General features: G+C 45.7%; 1 protein-coding gene across 2 annotated transcripts in view; it reads left to right on the forward strand.

Annotated features, from left to right (window-relative positions):
* LOC146802386 (olfactomedin-4-like) overlaps positions 1-23,544 on the forward strand; it is a 94,969-nt gene that overhangs the window by 55,890 nt on the left and 15,535 nt on the right. For both annotated transcript variants that reach the window (XM_085621976.1, XM_085621975.1), the window contains 3 exons: positions 3,327-3,479; positions 12,241-12,453; positions 20,999-21,152. In XM_085621976.1, the coding sequence (XP_085478102.1) occupies positions 3,327-3,479; positions 12,241-12,453; positions 20,999-21,152 (520 nt within the window). The remainder of the gene's footprint in view (positions 1-3,326; positions 3,480-12,240; positions 12,454-20,998; positions 21,153-23,544) is intronic.

The following is a 23,544-nucleotide window of genomic DNA, read 5'->3' on the forward strand; positions in this document are numbered from 1 at the left end:
AAGCAGCTCCTGTATGGAGCACTCTCAACACCAGCGACACTCTAGATCTGCTCACCACAAATGTCTGTTTTTCTATCAAAATCCAATTACCACTCCCAGAGTTCTCTGCCTCTTTTTTGCATAGTCTAATTAGAGCGAAACACTGTGTCAGGAGTTGCTTTTGCTCATTTCAGGTTGGCTTGATTGGTATTTTACCAATTCAAAGCTGTAATCCTGTGCCTGGAGTGGTAATTGGCTTTTGTCATTTTACAGCTCGGCAAGGACAGCACTGTGCTAGTCCTATGCTTAAAGACTTTGCTGTACAAATGGCAAAAGACTTTGTCCTTTTCTATCTCGGCGTGGATGGCACTGTGCTAATCCTATGCTTAAAGATTTTGATAGAAAAACAGACATTTGAGGTGAGCAGATCTAGAGTGTCGCTGGTGTTGAGAGTGCTCCATACAGGAGCTGCTTTCCACCTAAACTTGAGAACTGCCCAGAGTTCTCTGCCTCTTTTTTGCATAATTTATTCGTCACTCTATGCCTGAAAGGGTATTTCTTTGACTTATACTGGGTGCTCCCTTGTGTCTGGACAAAGCTATACCTCTCTGAAGAGCTCTAATTAGAGCGAAACACTGTGTCAAGGGTTGCTTTTGCTCATTTCAGGTTGGCTTGATTGGTATTTTACCAATTCAAAGCTGTAATCCTGTGCCTGGAGTGGTAATTGGCTTTTGTCATTTTACAGCTCGGCAAGGACAGCACTGTGCTAGTCCTATGCTTAAAGACTTTGCTGTACAAATGGCAAAAGACTTTGTCCTTTTCTATCTCGGCGTGGATGGCACTGTGCTAATCCTATGCTTAAAGATTTTGATAGAAAAACAGACATTTGAGGTGAGCAGATCTAGAGTGTCGCTGGTGTTGAGAGTGCTCCATACAGGAGCTGCTTTCCACCTAAACTTGAGAACTGCCCAGAGTTCTCTGCCTCTTTTTTGCATTTCTACAAATACGTCTAAGAGTTTTTGTGAAGCATAAAACATTTAGAAATCTACTCAAAAATCAGCAGGAGACCTGCGACTTTTCAAAAGATGATTGTGAATTGGCACCACTGTGTTTGCATCTGTTATTGTTCTAAACAACATAAAAGAAAATGTATTTTGGATTTTGCTTTCCATGTACATACCTACATGCCTAACTCTTGTTCTATGACTTAGAAGTGTAACAGTTTATTAAAGTGAAACTAATGCCTAAGGTTTATTGGAAGATGTGCAGTCACAAGCAAGGTCAGCTGAAGCCAGTTTGGTGACAATGCAGAAGATGATTAGCATTGATTAGGGATGTAATTTTGGAGTTGAATGCAGAAAGCTTTTTAGTGTTCTTGCCAATGAAGTGTAGATGAGTGATGGGCCAATAAGGGTCTAATGTAGAATTATTTAGGAGTGGGAGGATTGTGCCTGCCTTGATTGTGTCTGAGAAGATGACGAGTGATGGAGATGCTGGCAATAGTGAGTAGTAAGAGAGCTTCTCTGGAGAGAGCATTGATGAAGGAAGAGGGTACGCATCATCTTCAAGAGTAGGTGGGTGTAAGAGGACAAGCAGGCTTGGTGTTATAGATGTGCTGATCAATGGTCTTTATTTTTTCACTGAAAAGTGGTTGATGACTTTGCACTTGTCTGTGAAGTGTGGGGCAGTTGAATCAGGCAGGGGACTGAGGCAGTGTTTGATTGTTTCAAAAAGTGTTCTCCTTCTATTGGCCTCTTTATTGATGGTGTTGATATAGAACTTTGCTTTGGGTGTTGTGATGAGCTGTCTGCGTGTTGAGTGGAGTGACTTCAGCATCATGAGATCTCTAGGGTTACTGTCTTTTGTAAATTTTCTTTCCTGTCTATGGATCGATTGTTTATTGACAGAAATATTATACAGTAACGTGGTGCTGAAACTTTTGACTTGCACTTGCATATGTTTGTTCAAGTGTGGATGTTCACATAGTTTTTCAAAAAATCAATAAAGTAGTTTAAAATGGTGTTGGCATCAGTTGCAGGGTTGAAAGGATGAAAGGTAAGTTTATGCATTAGGTTGCTTATGTAGAAATTTTAGACGGATCTGGAGTTTTGGTTTCTTCTTTGGGTTGACTTTGGTTTGTGGGTTGCTGGGCAGTGAGAAATGGATGGCAAGGTTGTTGGTCCATTCTAGAGATATGTGTATGGGAGATTTCCAATGGATTGCTGGTGGTGCTGAAAAGACGAGGTTGAGGATGTGGCAATTGGAGCGTGTTGGCTGGGTGATGTGCAGTAAAAATTTTAGTGTGTCGATGAGGTTGAGGAGGGTGTCTCTTTTTCTTTGAGCTTTTGTTGTATGAGATGTTGAGGTCACTCAAGATAATGTAGGTGTGTTGGATGGATGAGGTATCGAAGAGATCGAAAAGTTCCTCAATTATGCCTTTCTTCTGCCCCGGAAGCCTGTAGATGAAATGGAAGGTGGAAGTTAGGATTTCAGAGAGTGGGAAGTGGCATATCAATAGGTCTATGGAGTTGACTGTCACTTGTTTGCCTAGGGTTTAGGACTAGGAGGACTTATTAATGGTAGTGAGGGATCATCCCATCTTATGTGTCTGGTCAATACAATGGATGCCATAACCTGAGGGAAAAAGGATGTCTGGGATGTTTGAGGATGTGGGGGTGAACTATATTTCTATGATGATTGGGCGTCAAACTTGTGATTGTAGATAAGGTCTGCAATATTTGCTGGTGCATAGATTACTGTAGAGTGAGCATTAATGAGCACGAGCAGAATATGTTTTCGAGTGTGTGGTAGTTAATAGGATGTACAGGGTTGGCTCTGTGAACTTGAGGACACTAGAGTGTTTGTGTGGTCTTGGTCTGGGTGTGATTTTGGAAATTGGCAGATAAGGGTGCTGGGTGAGGTGATATCTTACCTTTCAGTGGAACAGGGATTCTGATCCAAAGTCCTTCTTGGCCCTAAGAGGCCCAAATAGGCACTACCCTTGTCTGTGTCTGCCACTTGCTGAGGATGCCTGGACAGTGGGACACCCTGAGTAGGTGACTGAAGTGAGGAGAAGTTGACTGAAATAAGGATAAAACAGGAAATGATGTTGATTACTTTGCAGATGTTTAATAGTAAATGCAGTGATGTTTCTTCTTGTGCAGATGGTCGATGGGGAATTAAGTCCTATTGCCTGTCTTTTGGTTTTAAAGATTATTTTAGCTGGAAACCAGTTATGTCACTTTCTTTGCTGATCAGGTTATCATGTTATCAAGTCAACAATGTTGCAGATGGACAACACATGTAGTAACAATTTATTTGATTTTGCATGTCACATTGTATTTCAGCTTTTTGCCAATGTCTCTGGCTCGGTGGATAACCATGGGATGTGCCAGTGCTCCGTTTATCTGCCTGATAACAGCTTTCCAGCAATGCAAGTAGAAAAATTGGAAATTACCACTCAGACACTGTCAATCCGAGTTGAAAAAGAACTTGCTAAAGTAAGTACTTTTAACACATGAATGACATAGGAATATGTATTTAATGTCACGGAGATTACTCTATGAAGAATTATGAAAATGTTTTAACACCATGATATTCTCCAATCGTAAATATGTTTTAGTTCACATAAGCCAAAAATATTATGAAGAAAATAGCCAATAGCGTCAAAATCACAATATTTCCTCATCTTGCAAAATGCTACAAGGTAGAGTATGTTGTCTACAGATGACATTAGTCATTAAAAGGAACGCTCCCCATCATTTTCCACCCACCTCATTTGTAACCAGCGTAACCATGCATCCCTATAGCGTAATTATCAAAGTTGTCTTTTGTTATTTCGAGGATTTATTTTTTAGAAATCACAGTAGACTGAAATTCTGAAAATGAAAGGCGGGTAGAGGATGTGATATAAGGGCCAGAGTTGCCCAGTTTGGAACTGGGGAACCAGTTTGGAGTCTCAGCATGGTGTCGGCTCACGGTCCTGTGATTCTGGTTGAATCACTTCTTGTTCCTGTGGCAACAAAAAATGAATATGTGCTTTTGTAATGTTACTGGTGCTCAAGTAAAATGTTCCAATACCTTCAGGTCTGGCTCCCGCTAACACTGCAAAACTAAAAAATAAGAGAGGGAAGTGCCATAAAATGTTAGTGAGAAGAGTTGGTGAGAAACATGAAAAATTGAGAAAAGGGTGTAAGAGAAAGTAAGAAAGAAAGAGGAGGCCCTTCACAGTTGTGCCTGTGCATTTAATGCACAACCATAAAAATATACACAATAAACTAAAATGAGAATGTTGACTAGTAATGTTATGTTATCAGCATTTATATAGTGCATGGCTGCCCCAGCACTAAGCCAGGGTATAGGCTGACAGAGAGGAAGTAGGCTAGAGATTGGAAAAGAGCCATGTCTTGATCAGTTTCCTGAAAACCCAGTGGTCTTGCATGCCGCGGGCAGCAAGAGGGATGGTATTCCAGAGGGTGGGGGCCAATGCCCTAAAAGAGCGCCCTCCAGCTCTTGTCCTGCGCACCTGCGGAACTCAATCAATCAAAGCATTTATATAGCGCACTACTCACCCAGAGGGTCTCAAGGCGCTGGGGGAGGGGGGTCCGCTACTGCTCGAACAGCCAGGTCTTGAGTTGCTTCCTGAAGGCGAGGTGGTCCTGGGTCAGGTGGAGGTGGGTTGGGAGGGAGTTCCATGTCTTGGGGGCGAGGTAGGAGAAGGACCGCCCCCTGTGGTGGCTCTTTGGATGCAGGGGACGGCGGCGAGGGCGTGGCCGGTCGATCGAAGCTGGCGTTTGGGAGCGTAGAAGTTGAGGCGGCTGTTGAGGTATCCTGGGCCTTGGTTGTGTAGGGCTTTGTGTGCGTGGGTGAGGAGTCGGAAGGTGATTCTCTTGTTGACCGGGAGCCAGTGCAGGTCTCTCAGGAGTTCGGAGATGTGGCTGCAACGGGGGATGTCCAGGATGAGTCGTGCTGAGGCGTTCTGGATCCACTGGAGTCTCTTCTGGAGTTTGGTGGTGGTTCCGGCGTAGAGGGAGTTGCCGTAGTCCAGACGGCTGATGACGAGGGCCTGGGTGACCATCTTCCTGGTCTCGGTGGGGATCCACCGGAAGATCTTACGTAGCATGCGCAGGATGTTGAAGCACGACGAGGAGACGGCGTTGACTTGTCTGGTCATGGAGAGGGAGGAGTTCAGGATGAAGCCCAGGTTGCGTGCGTGGTCTGTTGGTTTGGGTGCGCTGCCTAGGGCGGGGGGCCACCAGGAGTCGTCCCAAGCGGAGGGTGAGGATCCCAGGATGAGGACTTCCGTCTTGTCTGAGTTCAGTTTCAGGCGGCTGTTCTTCATCCATTCGGCTACCTCTTTCATCCCTTCATGAAGGTTGGCTCTGGCGGTGGCGGGGTCGTTGGTGAGGGAGAGAATCAGCTGGGTGTCGTCGGCATAGGAGATGATGTTGAGGTTGTGCTGGTGTGCGATGTCTGCGAGGGGGCTCATGTAGACGTTGAAGAGGGTTGGACTGAGTGAGGAGCCTTGAGGAACGCCGCAGAAGACTTCGGTGGCTTCAGATCTGAACGGGGGGAGGCGGACTCTCTGTGTCCTTCCGGCGAGGAAGGAGATGATCCACTCCAGTGCCTTCTCCTGGATTCCGACGTTGCTGAGTCGCTGCACTAGTGTACGGTGGCAGACAGTTTCGAAGGCTGCGGAGAGGTCTAGGAGGATGAGGGCTGCTGTTTCTCCGTTGTCAAGCAGTGCTCGGATGTCATCGGTGGCTGCGATCAGGGCGGTCTCGGTGCTGTGGTTGGCCCGGAAGCCATACTGTGAGAGGTCGAGGGAACCGTTCGTCTCGAGGAAGGCGGCCAGCTGCTTGTTGACGGTCTTCTCGATGACATTTGCAGGAAACTAGAGCAGCGAGATGGGGCGGTAGTTCTTGAGGTCGGTGGGGTCGGCTGATGGCTTCTTTAGTAGAGCGCTGAGTTCGGCGTGCTTCGAGCTCTCCGGGAAGGTAGCGGTGTCAAAGGAGGTGTTGATGATGTCCTGCAGGTGGGGTGCGATGACAGCGTCAGCCTTGTTGAAGACGTGGTGAGGGCAGGGGTCAGTAGGAGATCCGGAGTGGATGGAGTTCATCGTGCGGACGGTGTCTTCGGTGCTGATCGGGGTCCAGGCGCGGAGGGTGGTGGTGGGGGGTGGTGGTTCGGTCGTGGCGTGCGTCGGTTGAGTGCTGAAGCTGTTGTGTATGTCCGCGATCTTGTTGTGGAAGTAGGAGGCGAGGGAGTTGCAGAGGTCTTGCGAAGGGGTGATGTCGTTGTTTCCGGCGTTGGGGTTGGAGAGCTCTTTAACGATGTTGAAGAGTTTCTTGCTGTTGTGTGCGTTGTTGTCCAGTCGTTCCTTGAATGCGGATTTCTTGGTGGCGTGGATGAGTTGGTGGTGTTTTCGGGTGGCAAGCTTGAGGGCAGTCATGTTGTCCGGTGTTGGGTCTCCGCACCATGTTCTCTCGAGGGCTCGGCAGTTCTTCTTGGAGCTCTTGAGTTCGTCGGTGAACCATGGGGCTTTCTTGCTACCGGGTCTGCTAGGCGGGGTCTTCAGAGGGGCGAGGTCGTTGCTGATCCACTTCGCGAGGTTGGTGGCCGCCTGGCTTGGGTTCGTTGCGCTGGTGGGAGGGCTCATGCTCAGGGAGGTCGCGAGCTGGTCGGCTGTGATCTTGTTCCAGCTTCTGCGTGCAGCCTGTTGCTGGTGGTGGTGGATCGTGGTCCTTCTGAAGCTGAAGTGGACGCAGCTGTGGTCCGTCCAGTGGAGTCCGGTGGCGTGGCTGAAGGCGATGTCCTTGCTGGATGAGAAGACGGGGTCGAGTGTGTGTCCGGCGTAGTGGGTGGGGTTGGTGACCAGCTGCTTGAGTCCCAGGTTTGCGAGGTTGTCCAGCAGGGTGGTGGTATTGCGGTCGTTGTTGTTCTCCAGGTGGAAGTTGAGGTCCCCGAGGAGGATGTAGTCAGCGGAGAGGAGGGCGTGCGGGCTGATGAAGTCGGCGATGTCTTTGCTGAATTGTGTGCGTGGTCCCAAGGGGTCTGTAGATGAGGGTGCCTCTGAGGGTGGTCTTGGGGTTGATGTGGACCTGGAAGTGCAGGTGCTCGGCGGGTGCGAGGGTGTCGTCGGTGTTGGTCGTGATGCGGATGGTGTTCCTGTGGATGATGGCAATGCCTCCTCCGGTCTGGTTGATGCGGTCCCTTCGGATGATCTTGTAGCCGTCTGGGATGGCGATGGCGATGTCGGGCGCTGAAGAGGCGTTCATCCAGGTTTCCGTGAGGAAGGCGACGTCTGGTGAGGTTGTGTCGAGCAGGTTCCAGAGCTCGATGGCGTGTCTGTGGACGGAGCGGGTGTTGAGTAGGATGCATTTCAGGTGGCTGCTGCTGTTGCTCATCTTGGTCTTGGTTGGTGCTGGAGTAGTGCTGGTCCGGATGCAGGTGAACTTGCAGGCGTTGCAGCAGAAGGGTCCGTGGGTGCGTCTCGGGGTGGCTCGGTAGCATCCTGGGATTCGGCCGGCGTTGAGTGCGTTGAGGGTGGCGTCGTCGTACGTCCAGCGGGTGGGCTGGGGTCTTGCGGGGGCCAGGGGTCCTGGCGCTGGGCGCGGGCCAGGCGCGGATGGGCGCAGACGGGCTTACCTTTGGCGCACCTTCAGCACTCAGTCGGCGCTCCCGCTGCATGCGTCCGCTGCGCGGTCGCTCTGGGGCGTCATAAGAAGGGGGACGAGAGGGCGGGTCAGCTGGGCGGCGGGAGCGGCTCGGCCAATGGGCCGGTGGTGGGCGGGGCCTGTAGCGAGCTGCGGTGGGAAACTGGCGAGCTGGCGGCTCTGCTGAGGCTGGGCCGCTCGGGGGGCCAGGGGGGCGTCTGCGTCGGAAAAAGGCGGCAAGGCTGGCAGGCAGGAGCAGGAGGCGGCAGGAGGAGCAAGGGGGTGACCCGGCCTGGTGAGAGGCGCAGCGGTCACTCCCGAGCACTCCTTGCTGTCCCCTTAAGAAAGGGGACGAGAGCGCGGGCCAGCTGTGCGGCGGGAGCGGCTCGGCCAATGGGCCGGTGGTGGGCGGGGCCTGTGGCGAGCTGCGGCGGGAAACTGGCGAGCGGGCGGCTCTGCTGAGGGTGGGCCGCTCGGGGGGCCAGGGGGGCGTCTGCATCGGAAAAAGGCGGCAAGGCTGGCAGGCAGGAGCAGGAGGCGGCAGGAGGAGAAAGGGGGTGACCCGGCCTGGTGAGAGGCGCAGCGGTCACTCCCGAGCACTCCTTGCTGTCCCCTTAAGAAGGGGGACGAGAGGGCGGGTCAGCTGGGCGATGGGAGCGGCTCGGCCAATGGGCCGGTGGTGGGCGGGGCCTGTGGCGAGCTGCGGCGGGAAACTGGCGAGCGGGCGGCTCTGCTGAGGCTGGGCCGCTCGGGGGGCCAGGGGGCCGTCTGCGTCGGAAAAAGGCGGCAAGGCTGGCAGGCAGGAGCAGGAGGCGGCAGGAGGAGCAAGGGGGTGACCCGGCCTGGTGAGAGGCGCAGCGGTCACTCAGGCTAGGTGTCAAGCGCAGGGCCCGAGTCGTGGTATACACCGAGCATAGATAGTTCAGAATTTGCGGACCCAGGCCATGCAGGATCTTATGTGTGATACATAAAGTCTTGAAGTGAACCAGTGAGGCATCTAGTTTAAAAAAAAAATCTTGGATGCAAGAAATATTACTTCCTTTTACCAAGTGCACTGCAATTATGTGGCAAAGGAGGTCAAAGTTATGCAGCATAGTTGACTAAATTATGTGTCAAGGGAAAGCAAACTATGCAGGGTAATGCAGCACCTTCTGTTGCATTATTATTTGATTATTCTGGAAAGAAATTGCTACTGTCTCAGAAAAGGGTCGCTTTGTCAGTGGCACTTTAACACCCGAAGACAGCAAATATTACATAAAAGTAACTTTGCAAATGGCCTGCCACTCCGCACAGTCCTTGGTGTCAGTATTGTATGTAACCTTACTAAGTGTTAACCCTCATATTTGACTCCCGTTACTAGCTCCTCAATATTTCAAGATCCCTAGCTATTTAAATATTTCTTCAAGGGTCGAGTCACAAAGGCATTTGCAGACCTAAGTTGAATTTAGTTGGCCAAATATTGAAAAATTACAAGTGTACAACATGTATTCACAACATATGAACTTACATTTGTAAATGACACGTTATGACCATAATCCATGCTACTGGTTGTGAGAACTTTTATTCTTAGTGGCTGGTTGTGGCCATTGCAATTGTGGAGACCACCCTGAGTAGTTGAACACCCAAAAACATGAACTTGACAAACACATCCCCACTCTTAACTGAATCAGAGATTTAGGCCAGATGTATGACGGTTTTTTGCCATTGCAAATGGGAAATCAGCCCGTTGGCGACCGCAAAATAGCTCTGTACAATGTACAAACCCTATTTTGCGACTCAGTAGCCTATTACCGACTCACAAAATAGGGATTGCGAATTGCTATTAGGGAGTGGCATGCCAAGGGCGTCCCTTCCTAATAGTGAGTCACACTTCTATGTACGATTGTTCTGTAACCGCAGCTGTGGTTGCAAAACACTTGCAGTTTACCACCTATTTTATTTAAAAAAGGTGGTAAGCTATTTGCAAACGGGAAGGGGTCCCAAGAGGACCCCTTCCCATTTGTGACTGACAGTGAAAATATTTTTTTAAGAGCAGGCAGTGGTCCCAAGGACCACTGCCTACTCTTAAAAAATGAAACAATTCATTTTTCTTTTTTAAATGCATTCTGTTTTCCTTTAAGGAAAACTGGCTAAATTTAAAAAAACTGCTTTATTTACAAAGCAGTCATAGACATGGTGGTCGGCTGACCGCAGCTGGTCACCATCCCTTTGAGTGCTGGCCATTCCCAATGGGGTCGCAAATTGCTACCTACCTCATGAATATTAATGAGGCAGGTCATTTGCGACTCCATTCGGAATCACTAACAGTGTCTGAGACACTGTTGTACATTCCATTATGCAGGTCGCAAATTGTGAGTCACAAAACAATGCAATTTGCGACTCAAAAATGGAAGGATCGTATATCTGGCCCTTAGTTCTATGAAAGGTTGGAGTTAACCCGTGTTCAGGATGGGCATGTGGAGAATAAACCTTCTAGGTGAAGGGCTGTTTCAGCAGTTATTTCTCTACACGAGAGAAACAAAAAAAGTTAGGTGTGCACTTTCATTCGGGTGAACTAATTACACATGCATAAATTATCATCTGCTGAATTTACAGCTTTGAGAATGTTTTCAATTAGCTATGAAAAAAAAATTTCATAACTTCATCTGTAAAACTATGACTATTACAGCTTACCCAAAGTATTCCTCAATACCTCTGTGAATTCCAGAATAGTTCGGAATTTACCCCAAATATATACTTTCATCTACAAGACTAAAGTTGCACCTTGGTTCCAACTCGCTTCAAGCATGAAGTCAATGAAGTGTCGTAGTCTCCTCCAACTGAGGGCCCTATGATAGGGGGACCTCCTACTACCAGGTCATTTATAGACACTGTTGTCATAGATGAACTTTCATATGATCACCCAAGGCATTCAAGGAGTTGGAGCCTTGGTTTGCTTCCATGAAAGTAATTAGACTTACACACCTTAAAAGAATAATATGTAGGTGAAAAGTTCAGCACTGGAAAGAGTGCTCATAATACCTGGAGTGAGATGGTCATCCTACTCTATGACTTAACCCTTTATGGTTTTCAACTACCCTTGACAATTTCTCTTGCTTGTTGTTTGTTCTGTGTATCAAGGTGGTGTCACTTGGATCAAGGCTTCCTTTAGTGCATTATGAACATTGGAAGAACAAAAGACAGGGCCACAGGTGCTGTAGTGTAAAATGTAGTGCCAACGGATCGTGTTTTCTATTTTAGCATACCCCCCTCCTAGCTGTCCTTTTTAGAGTGATTTACATAAATGACTCTTCTTAGAGAGAACCAACACAGTCTGCTCAAATGTAAACTCTTGACTGATAAAAAAGATATGTGATTCAAAATGCTTCATTGGTATGTGCAGGATGTTGCAATATAAAAATCACTCATATATCATAATTCATCAAAACAATAAATATATGAATCAATAATACAATTTATGGTGGAAGCAGAAATAAAGCCAATAATGCACATGAAGACCCATAATTGTTTAAGCCATAAAATTGTATTTTCTTGACAATCAACCTATTTTGACAAATGCAATGATGTGCTCCTCATTTCTCTAAATTTTATGTAGAATTCTAACTTTAACATAAATGTCAGAGAAATCTTGGGTTCAAAGTAGGGCTGTGGTAAAAACTTAATAAAACCTCTGCTTATAGAAAATAATTCTCATGCAAAATGTTTTTGCTAGAAAAGTGGTTTTCAAATTTTCTTTGGGCCTCAAACATCTGGATTTGGGGTTGTTCTGAGCATCGGTGCAACCTTCAAAAACTGTGTGATATATCAGTTTCATTAAAGTTCAAGGCAACATTTATAACTTCACACACTCTTTTAAGAAATAGGAATTCATTAATTTTTACCTCTGTAGCTTTCCCATCAATATTGATTGAAAGTTTGAAAATAATTATACTTTGCTCTGTAGATTTACTATCAAGCGCTGATTATTAAATCTGTTCAATTCTTTTTAAGCTCATTTCTTTTTACAAATTCTGCAAACCATACACCAACAGTATCCTCAACTGAACAGTGAAAGAGTGGGCCTTGGTGGAGACCCTTAGAACTGAAGGGATCATTTTTCATATTATCCTTTCCAGAAATTACAAATAAAGCTGAATCCAAATAAGAGCAGTGGGTACAACAGATAAGATTTAGGAATGATAGCTTTAATATAATTTAAACTATATTTCATCACTCACACTACAAATTTCATGATACCTCCAGAGACGTGAAAAGTTTATCACACATGCACTTCAAAGATAGGTCAGGAAAGAAGACCTGTAGAAGACAGGTTCACATAATATTTATCAAACTTTGCAATAGCTTGTGAATTATGCCTTCATTGAGATATATGTTTAGAAATCAGCAAACACTGATCATTGTTTTCCCTAGTTGATCTTCAAACCGTGAATCATTTCAACCTCTCAACAAAGAATCTGATACAGCACTTATATCAAACACCATACACTGATTTGACAATTCCTTCAAACTCTTATCTCATATACCATGGATCAGAATCCAGTTACCTAGTCACAGAATCAGTACATTCCAATATTCACAAAATTACCGGCGTGACCTTCTTTTTCAGATCAGTGAATTCACCAAAGCAATCGAAGTGTACGAAATGAAGATTCAGAACTTAACTATGAAAGTGGAACGGATGGAGAAGAGCAGCGTTTCTTACACTGAACTGGATTTTGAATTGTTGAAGCTTGAAATCACAGAGATGGAGAGACTGGTTTCTCAGTTGAAAGATACAGTTCTTGGAAGTAATCACATTGTTGATCAGCTGTATCAAGAGGTGAGACTTCTATAATACAACTGGTGGGGAGCAATGGTTTACATAGTTCACAGCTCTCTAGCCTTATGCCTCATAGTGGGAGGAGCTTACTCTTTCTTACAACTCCATGTATGTGCTAGCTCTTTGTAAAATTCCATTGAGGAAATCACATGGTCTTCCAGGAAACAAGCTGATATGGGTAAGCATTGTGATTGTATCAATATTTTGCAGAACAATGTGATGGGAACACACTTACATTAAGGGAGAATTGAATGTGCTGAAGTGTGCACCAAACTTAAATATACAAAAGAAAAAATATAAAATTAAGATAGGTAACAGGAACAGTAACATGGTATACACATAACAGGAGTACACTTCAGATGGAGCAGTGCTACTGTCTTAGAAGACTTCCCAGCGACATCAAATGGCGGCACTGGTGAGCACAGTATCTGAGTTCTTCACCTGAAAATTTTCCAGTAATTGTGTGTGAGACAAGAGTGTACTTCCATGTGTCCTAGGTAATTCCACTGTTCATAAAACCTGATTAAACATTTGATAAATCCGTAGAAAAGATTGAGTCAATATGCATATGAGTTGTAATCTGCTGGGTTTGTATTCCATGATCAGCTGCCAGGTATCATAGTAGTCAATCTTGCTTTTCTTTTGTGATTGTGTTTTTTTTCTGCATCATACTTAGAAAGAGGAAAATGCCACTAAGGATTGTTTTTGTGCCAGAGGGTGTCTTATTCTGCACAAAAACAACCATTCCTGCAATGCAGGCACCCTTGCACCATTGTGCTAGGGTGCACCAGCACAGATAGAGAGCCGGAAAGCATTATATGTTTGTAAATATGGCACATTCTTGCTCTCTGCATTTGACGGAGCGCAGAAAGTTGTCTTGCTGTGTTACGCTGCATTAAATATTGATAAATCTGGCCCGGTGGTTTAGATCGCCACCTGAGAGAGTTAAAAAACTAAGAAATGCAACCTCAGGTACTCAGCTGTTGAATTATTCTGTGTGATGGTATATATAGTGTGTTTTACTATACATTATCCAATGGCTCATAGTGATGTTTGGAGCTGAGGTAGGGAAACGTCCTTTCGGACCAAGCCGGAATCACACTGTGCCAACAAAGCGCCGGCAATAAAATGAACAGGGCATTAGCACGCATTCATTCAGCACGAAAGTCGTAACAAAGACTTGCTTTTAGGGGGGCGCATTGGTGTAATAATGTTGGATTTAAAGTTCAACACCTTCCCTACTGATGCACAGACTGGAGTTGGAATAGTAAATTAAACTATTCCAATATCCAGCACCCCTCCCTCTAAGACAACTTGTTAAAACAACTTGCGCGCTGAACAAATGCGTCCTACAGATGTGTTCCTACTAAAGACGGCGTTCTGAATGCATGCGTCCTCAACGCATGCGGAATACGATGATACATTCATTGAGGTATGCAACCTGAGGATGCTTGGTCCCTGAGATCCTCAGCTTCAGCCATTGACTGTGTGTTTTCTAACCCTAGTTTTATCCTCCTGGCATTTTCATCATATGGTCTTTACCAAATTCCCAGAATAATTCTCTGTGATTCCACTTCCAGAAGAAACAACGTAAAAATACAGACATTCTGGAAACATTTAATTTGCATTATCCTTCAAAAATTGATTATTGGACTTTAGCTTTCTGTCTGCAAGAGTTTCTCGAGGATCATAGCTCCGTATTTTTCTATGATTGCACCATTCCTCCTTTTCAGCTGTTGTCTCTGCACTTCTGTGTATATTCTTCGACTGTGCCCTGATGATTATTAAAACCCATGGTGTTATCACACCCCAAATGAATGCACCTAGCTGGATAGCATTTCATCTTTCATTTAGTCATCCATATATCAACACCTGAAATATTGGTTTTCAGCCCTGTGTAATGTTAAAATTATGTAGAGACCCTGCAGGGTTTATCATACCAAAATGGGCAACAGACCATATTGTGCAGATACAAATACAAGACGGAAGCACAGGGTACGAAGCTGAGGGAATATTGGATACGTTTACACAGTACTCTCAATCCCTACATGACCCTCACTATGGGAAGTGAACATAGGATATTAACAATTACCTTGAGAGAACAACTTCAGCAAGGGTGGAAAAGGCTGAGAAGGAAACTCTTCGTGCACACTTGACTGTGGAAAAAAATAAAAACGCAATTAAGGATCTAAAAAAATGGAAAAGCACCAGGTGGTTATGAATTACTCAGGAAGTTTTACACAGAAAATGTAGAGCAGTTGGTGCCTCACTTGTGTACGGCGAAGCGATCCGGAAAGGTGAATGCCCCCGCTCGCTTAGTGAAACCAATGTGGTACGGCTGCTAAAGCCAGGAAAGGACGTGGGGTTATATGACTCTTGCAGTCCACTGTCCTTAGTTAACACATGTAATAAAATGCTGGCAAAAATAATTGCCACTTGACTGCTGCCACTCCTGAAGGGAATGGTTTGGCCAGACCCAACCGCGTTGATGTCAAGGCGTTCAGCAGAAGATCATCTTTGAGCCTTGTTTTCAGTTGCCCAGCAGATAAGACTAGTTGTTAGAGCAACAGGGGTATTTATGTGTGCCCTGAAGGCATTTGATCCTATCAAATCGCCATATTTGCTGACAGTGCTTAATAGACTGGGACTGGGCAAATACAATGGTTTATACTCCCTTACACTATACCAGTTGCCAGTATTCGAACCAGCAACCAGCTCTCTGACCCAGCAGCCATAGTATGGGGAACTCAGAAGGGTTGCCCCTTTCACAAATCATATTCGCCATAGTGATAGAACCGATAGTGTGTTTACTCAGGTAGTTTTACTGTGACACAGGTATGCAGGTTGGACCCCGAAGAGTGCTCATATCATACACTGATGATATTTTATTGTTATTTGAAAACCCAGATCTTAATTATGGACCATGGACCATGGACTATGGTCTGGACTGAGTATAAATTGGATGAAATCCATGATGAGTCCACTCCCCCCAGTACAAAAACTATTCTTAAACATGTTTCCTACTCTGCATGTGTGCTGTACAATGCAGCACGCATGCAAAGTAAGAAAAACTTAGAGAAATGGAAACATTTCTCCTCGTTACACAAGCCTCAAGCAGGCAGTGGCGTCACTAGGGTTGGTGTCACCCGGTGCGGGTAACTCATGGTGTCACCCCTCACGACTTACCGCATGGACCGAGTCCGCCCGAGTCCGCCAGTGGACACAGTTGGCAAATAACGGGACCATAGAGAATCCTTAGTAACGTTTGTAAATGTAGGTCCTATATTTACAAAATGTGTCTGTTAACAAGAGTGTGATAATGACTCATTAATCAGGTTGTACAGTGGGCTACCTGCTAGTCAACAGTTTATTGGAATTTATAATATCATAGGTATGGTACGTTTTACTGGTGTGGTGTTCCCACTATCCAGCAACACGATATATCAGTGGTCGAAGTGGGGGAAAAAAGTAGGGGACTGTGGGCGGAGAATCAGAGGGCGGGAATGACCCAAGGATTGGCTCAGTGGGCGGAGCCAGAGGTGTGGCCAGAATGCGCAAACATCCCAATTTTTTGTATTTGTTTGGTTTCACTGCCCAGTTTTATCAACCAATGGATACACATGATTATTTAAGGTTATAATGAGTTATTGACAGTAAAATGTGTTCACAAAGTGGGATATGCTTCTAATCACAGAATGTCCCAAATACAATAAAATGTGGACGCACAAGCCATTTGTCTCCGAGCCATGGAGTTTCTGTCATCAGCACTTCTCCCTTTTCCAAAACAGCAGTTCAAACATGAATGGCTAAAAATCCTAGTTTGCAAATGTTTTCTAAATAATAATGGCTCTGCCATATTTGCCTCATAATGCAAGATCTGCAGCATGATCTGACCATTTAAACTAATAAATTGTTTGTAGCTCAACCGTATCAAAAGTTAATAAAAAATGTGACTTGAGTTGCTGCGGAGTAGATGACAGTTAATAGCTCACTGTTCTATGTTAGGATTTTAACTTATAAACTGCAAGTAACAAAAGGATCTCTCTGACAAAAGCAGTAGCCCACTGGCCTATTTACATTATGTGCACTTTGTGATCTGCATGGTACATGTTCTTTGCAGCAGGTACATTAACCCTCTGAACTACCTTTCCATGAGTCAAATCTTCCATTAGACAAAATTCCGATCTCGCTCTAGGAAGAACATTAATCAGAGTCATTATGACATTTTTATTGTTACCGAAAATTACTGGAGGCCAGGAAGGAGGCAGCAAGCACTTTTTAAACCATAATAGACTTGCAAAAATGATGCCTCCACCTAAAGAGAACACCTGGTGCGGTCACACCGGTTGCACCGCCCTATAGCTGGCCCTTCTCAAGGGTCCTGTGATCTCAGTGACAGGGTCACTGTTCTAGGGTGTACTGCTTCATAGGCCTGCACGCAAGACTGGAGGTAAACTTCAGTATGAATAGTGGTGGACAAGCCTTGAAGGTTAACCTACACTTGTCATGCTCGGGTCCACCTGCTGGTGCTACGACACCGGGGCTTCTAATGTCTTGCGAAGCCTTCTAAGGTCTAGCATGGGATTGTGCTCTCTCAGGAGAGTGGTCTGGTGGACTGGTTATTAAGGCTGAACCTGGGTCCCCAGTTCCAAATTCAGCAGCTCTGGCCATAGTGCCACATCCTCTCCCCCACTGAACACCATACTGCCCCACTGAGAAAAACTCACACTGCCTTCAACTACAACCCAATTGTTGTCAGCTATAAACACCTGGATGCGGCTCAATTTAAATTACGCACTGGGCAAGAGCAATATGTGGCCTACAAAAAAAGTGACAGCATCCTGGAAAAAGCAAACACTCATAGGGAATGCAACATTTTGCAAACCATGTGAAATGTAAGCAGGAACAACATGGTTACCTTAACTCTTTTACACTCACTGTTCAGAAATCAGTGAGTGCTTTTGCCTGAAAAGTTAAAGACAAGTTCAACACACGCACACACACGCACTTTATGTAGTCTCAAAGGCAGCTTCAACACACACACTTTATGCGGTCTCCAGTTTACCTTTGTTTACTCTCTACCATCGTCTCCCGGTTCTGTTTTTAATCAGATTGCCGCTTTCCTACCCACGGTCTGTGCCTTGAGACACTCAATCGCTGCCCTTTCCTTGGGACGCTCCGGGAATCGATACGTGTACTCCTGACCCCCTCAGCTCCCACACACCCTGGCCTGTACCCGCCAGCAGAGCTCACGACCTGTCCTGGGCAGCCTCCCTCCTGCATTACTGAGGCACTCGAGAAAAGGGTTCGAGTCTCGGGGTTGCTTCCACATACTGTGATTCTGGAAAATCACTTAATCTCCCCGTGCCTGAATATGTAATGTAAATACGGTGCTCACATACAGCGCTCCAATACCTTCGGGTCGAGTTCGCGCTATATAAAAGATGCAAAAAAAAATGCAAAGCAGAAAAATAAAACAGGGTCGGAACTAGGACAGCCTGTCGCGCGTGCTCGCGGATATTACATCAGAATCACGCGCACTGTCATCTTGATCGTTATGTGCATCTTGTGAATTTGAGGCACGCACGCATTAAACAGTTTGGGTACTTGCAAATGAAAAATACAACTCCCACAATGCACTGCTTTAGTAAATCAAAGCCTATGAATGGAAAGAACGAGGTCGGAGTGAATGACTCAGTCTTCCCTCCTTAGGGGTGAGTGGCGCGCCCAGCCACGGTTTTGCCATTTCCATTCAGACACTTGGGACCCTGTATTATAATGAGTTTATTAAGATAAATGCCAACAGCGCAGTGTGAAAGCAGCACCGGACCATCCCATCCCAACCAGCGTGGGAGTCCTTTGCCAATGTAGCGCCTCGAAGTGTTTTTCCACTTACCTAATGTCGCCCTGGCCTGGACGTTCCCAGAAGGTGGTGTACGTGCAGCACGTCACGGTGCTTCTGGTGCTGAGAACCCTCTGAGGGGTCCTTCCATGATCCACAGATGCACCGGGGTTGGGAGGGGGGGATCGGAGCCCCCTCACTTCAGCAGGGGTAAGTACAGACCTCTCGGAGCCTTCTCAACCTCTGAGGGGTCGATCAACAAGGACGCCAGGGGGGACCCCAAAGTCTGCAGCGATCAGTTCACGCGAGGCACAGGACTAACCACGTGCTTCCAAGACCCTTGGAAGAACACCCCCCACACTAATATTATTCAAGGCTCCGCATGGAGAGGGATGACCCCAGGCTCGGGGTGTGAGCACGGACCCCCTCGGCCTCGGGTGCAGACTGGAGGGAGCTCCGAGAATGAGTGCACACTAAGCGCGGACACCCTAGTCGTCCCTCGTGAGTCACGCGCACTTGGGGCCCAATGCACATGCGGGGAGGGGTCGGGATTCACAACATCGCCGACTGCACTGCACCCCTCTAGTGACGACGTGACGTCAGGCACGCAGACTCGGCGGAGGAGGAGACAGTGCGCTCTGCGCACAGGCGGCACCTCCTTCTGCTGAATAGAAGGTAACCGTTTAGGTTAGGTTGCGCGCGTCGCGTCCACGGTCCCCTTGCGTTTCGGTTTCGGAATCTGGACTGTTTGTTTCAATAACATTTTGTACGGACGGTGCAGTGCACCACACACACACCGACCGGACCGGCCCTTTGGTGTCACCCCCCGTGAGGGTGTCACCCGGTGCGGTCCGCACCCCCCGCACCCCCCTAGTGACGCCACTGCAAGCAGGTGTAAGGTTTTGGCACAAATACCTGTTAATGAATGTTTGTAGAAAGGGATTGCTATCAACCCCATGGGTAGTTTCATGGGAATGCCCATGTACCCCCATGGAACGCCCCCTTGATGCAAAGTAATAATGCAAAGTAGCCCAAAGCAAACTTTGCGTAATTTTTGTAAACTATTCAACACACATCCTGATTTCCATTTGACACTAAGAGCCATATTTAGGACCTGGTTTGTGTTGCGTTTACATCTTGCAACATGGTACATGCACGAAGCAAACCTTAAATCAGATCTATGAAGCCACATAAGGCCACTTACGTGATGGGCTCCATAAATCTGGAATACAGCAGTGCAGTGGAAATCACTGCGTTGCCTTACTCTGACCTGGAAAAGGGTTCCATGGGCAATGTGTCGGGCTTCCCATGGATTTTGACACATCCCAGATTTACCAGAACTGGTAAACCTGGGAATGCGCCAAAAAGATGCTCATTACTAGGAGAGGCATAACAAGGAGAAATATCTTTATCTCTCCTTGTTACTTTCTCTTCTATGGGTGCTGCATTCTGCAGCCCACATAGATAGAGGATTATGCCTCTAAAGATTATTTTTGTACAGGAAGGTTCAAGCAATCCTACATGCAACAGAGGAAACCTGGCACCATGGTGCAAGGGAGCCTTTGTTGGGGCTAAGCTACGAAAAGTGTGCCAGCGCAGGGGAAAGGCAGGAATGCGCCATATTGACTTAAATATACTGCATTCCTGCCCTTTGCCTGTCATGCAGTGCAGCGCAGCAAGGTGACTTGCTGCACTGCACTGTGTAACAAGTTTGTGAATCTACCCCTAAAGATCAACATAGCACTTAGGGCCACATTTAAGACCTTAGTGGTGCAGGCAGCTTAGCAAGTCACCTTATTTTTTACCGTAACTGCGTAGGGCAGCATAGCACCTCACCTTGCTGCGCTGCCCTGCATCAAGAGAAAGGGCAGCAATGCACTGTGTTTATCCAATACACTGAATTCCTGTGCTTTTCCCTTGCACTGGCACCATTTTGGCAGCCAGGTTCCACCGCAGGTGCCTGTGTTGTAGGCAGGATTGCTTTTGTGCAGGAAGATATCCCTTCCTGCACAATAACCAACCGGGAGATGTTTTTGCCTCTTTCTTTCTACGTGTGCTGCAGAATGCAACCCCCATGGATAGTTTCATGGGAAATTTCATTCTGCAGCACTCATAGAAAGAGCAAAATATGAGAAGAGATAAAGATAGTTCTCCTTATTACGCCTCCCGGGGGAGGCATACCTTTGATGTGCAGTTCAAGGTTTACAAGGTCTTGTAAATCTGGGAATGCGTCACAAACCATGGAAGGTGCGTGGGAACACCCACACAATGCATATGGAACACCTAACCAGGGCAGTGATTTGAACTCTGTTGCGTTACTCCATATATTTTGTAAAAATACAGAGTTGCTTTGTGTGGCTTTAAAAATATGACTTAAGATTTACGTCGCTCTTCCACCACGTTGTGTAGTGGAAGAGCGACGCCAACCAGGTCATAAATATGGCCCTTAGTGTTGGGCTTGCATTACAAAAGTAATGCAAACTGAGCACAAAGCATTAGTAAATCTCAATCAAAATCAGTCCATTATTTTTGTGCATTTATCTGCTTCTCGCTCACTTATTTTTGGCTCAAAGCAGCACAACCATCAGATTTCTCAAACTAGACAGAAAATCATGTAGTACTTCCTGTGTGCCTTGCAAAGAAATTATAGTACAAATACAGCAAGCAGCTTTCTGTGATAATTGTAATTGTATTTTTTGGCAGATCACCAACATAAGCGCCACAGTACAAAAGCTTGAAAGTCTTGATAAAAACAACCTCCTTGCAATCCGCCGAGAAATTGTGGCTCTGAGGAAGCGACTGAAGGAGTGTGAAGAAAACAGAAATGAAGGGACAACTCACGTGCATGTTGCTGCGGGTAAGTCTGTTTAATTCTTTAGCACAGCAGGAAATAGGGGCAGACTTTGGGCAAGAGAAGGAAGGACAGACATTCCCTGAGGGGGAAGGCACTGATGGAGAGAACTTCCGCCGCGTCTTTCTTTGTTACAGCCGTTGCTTCCCGAGGCAGTATCCCTCTGCCATCATTTAATATTTATAAGGCACAGCACATGCACCTATTTATGTAAATACATCAAAACTTTATCAAATTGCAAGCATTATAATACATACTGATCTTCAATGAAAGACCCATAAGCAAACTAAAACCATCGAAGTGAGTGCTTGAGATAGGCATCCGTTGCTGAGGAAATGTAAATGAATTAACAAGTCAATGTCTTTTAGGTATTGCCTAATCTAAATAAACAAGGTGTCATATGATTTTAAGAGAAAACAGGCATTCCTAAGCTTAGGAGTTGGATGCAGTAGAAAAGAAAAATGTAAAGGAGCAGGGGCACTCATATACAAGAATGACACACAGCTGAAACTCCCTTTCATACTCCTCCCTCTAATTACATCACTGTTGTCAGGCGCTCAGCAGCCTCTAATTTTCAGGTGAGAAATTAGAGGAAGATGGAAGGAGTAAACACTGCAGAAGTAAAGCAGGGTTTTAGAACCATTTTTTAGGACAGTGCCAGGGGCTTGAATTTCAAATGCAAACCATATCTACCCTTTAATGAGATACATGAAAAAGAGGTGGCCTGTCCACAATCCAGTCTCAAGAGAAATAATGGGCGCTGTTCATTAATGGAAAGCATAAAGGTGATGGGCGGAATACTTGCAAAAGTCTTATTCACTGGCAGTTGTGTGGGTCACATTTCAATCCCTCAATTTCCATGCAGAGACCAGGCATAAGCAAATCAGCCTTGGTCCCGCTCCGATAGGAACAGTTCAGCCCAAACTGGTGGGAATTGTCTGCTCTGCACTAACAGCCCCAGGCCAGTTTCCCTGCGGCATTAAAGCCAGTGCATAAATCACACACTTCACACATCCCATATACGCAAGTGAGACTGCTACTCAAATAATAAAAGTCCACTGCTCACGAGGAGAAAATCAATATACAAAAGTATATAGCAGGATTTCAAAGCACAAGGAACTGAGATTAACACTCCTCAATGCTTTGCCCATTCACTATTATTGGCCTGATTTATAGAAAGCTAATATGGATATATGGTTACTCACAGGTAGTATTGCATCATGCTTACCGTTGAACGTATCTCTCTGCAGTGTCACCGTCAAACCTTTTGCCTTCATCTCTCCGGTTTTCTGAACCCATTTTGTTAGTTTTAAGCCTGCCTGCACCTTACCACTGCTAACCAGTGCTAAAGTGCTTGTTCCTTTGCTTTAAAAACATAGTAAAATTGGCTTACATCCAGTTGCTGCATTTTTTACTTCAAGCTCCCTAGCAAAGTGATACTACCGGTACCCAGGGTCTGTAAATTAAATGCTACTAGTGGGTCTGCAGCACTGATTGTGCCACCCACCTAATTAGCCTTTTAAAACATGACCCAAGCCTACTATTGCAGCCTGTGTATGCTGTTATAAACTGCCATTTTGGCCTAGCAATATAAACCTTTTACCAGGCCTAAAATTCCCTTTGTATTACATCTAAGTCATCCCTAAGGCAGTCTTTGAAGAGACCATAGGGTAGGGTGCATTGTATTTAGACAGTTGAACATGTACTTATAAGTTGTGCCTGTCTTGATAGTGAAAAACTCCTAAATTACTTTTTTACTACTTGAGGACTACTTCTCCCATTAGAAAATATGGGGTTACCTTTTTACATTCAATAAGTGATAACTTTTGTGTGGGAGCAGGTTGGAATGTCATGTTTGGAGTCTGAGAGAAATAGTAATTTTAAAACCTTCTTTAATGGTGAAGTCGAATTTTTTGTTAATTGCTTGTTTAATGTTCTGAGATTCTTATCAAGAATGCCTTAGCATAATGTTCTCTGATCCCACTGTAAAAACAGCTATGTTTCTTTCCAATGTAAGGGCTTGAAGGTGCAATAAAAACTATTCATAATAAATTAGGGATCCCCATCAGTCAGGCTGTCATGCATATATAGTGCTGTGTTTTTTTTAATTTGGGCTACGCATTATAACCCTACTGATACGCAAACATTTGCTGGAATCCCAGATTAGGAGGTCAGCTTGGATGCTTGGACATGCAACAACAACATAGGGCATATGTGAGAAATTGGGTTGTTGGTTGAGTGGGATGTTAACCCTGCTCCAACAACAGCCACAATCCCCATCTTAGTGAAGCACAAACATCACTTAATTAAATCAGGATTAATCCTCTTGTAGCTTGGCACAAAGGCAGTCAGGCTTAAGTTAGAGACAATGTGTAAAGTATTTCTGAAACACACACAC

The sequence above is a fragment of the Triturus cristatus genome, chromosome 8 (assembly GCF_964204655.1).
Source record: "Triturus cristatus chromosome 8, aTriCri1.1, whole genome shotgun sequence".
Taxonomy (NCBI): Eukaryota; Metazoa; Chordata; class Amphibia; order Caudata; family Salamandridae; genus Triturus; species Triturus cristatus.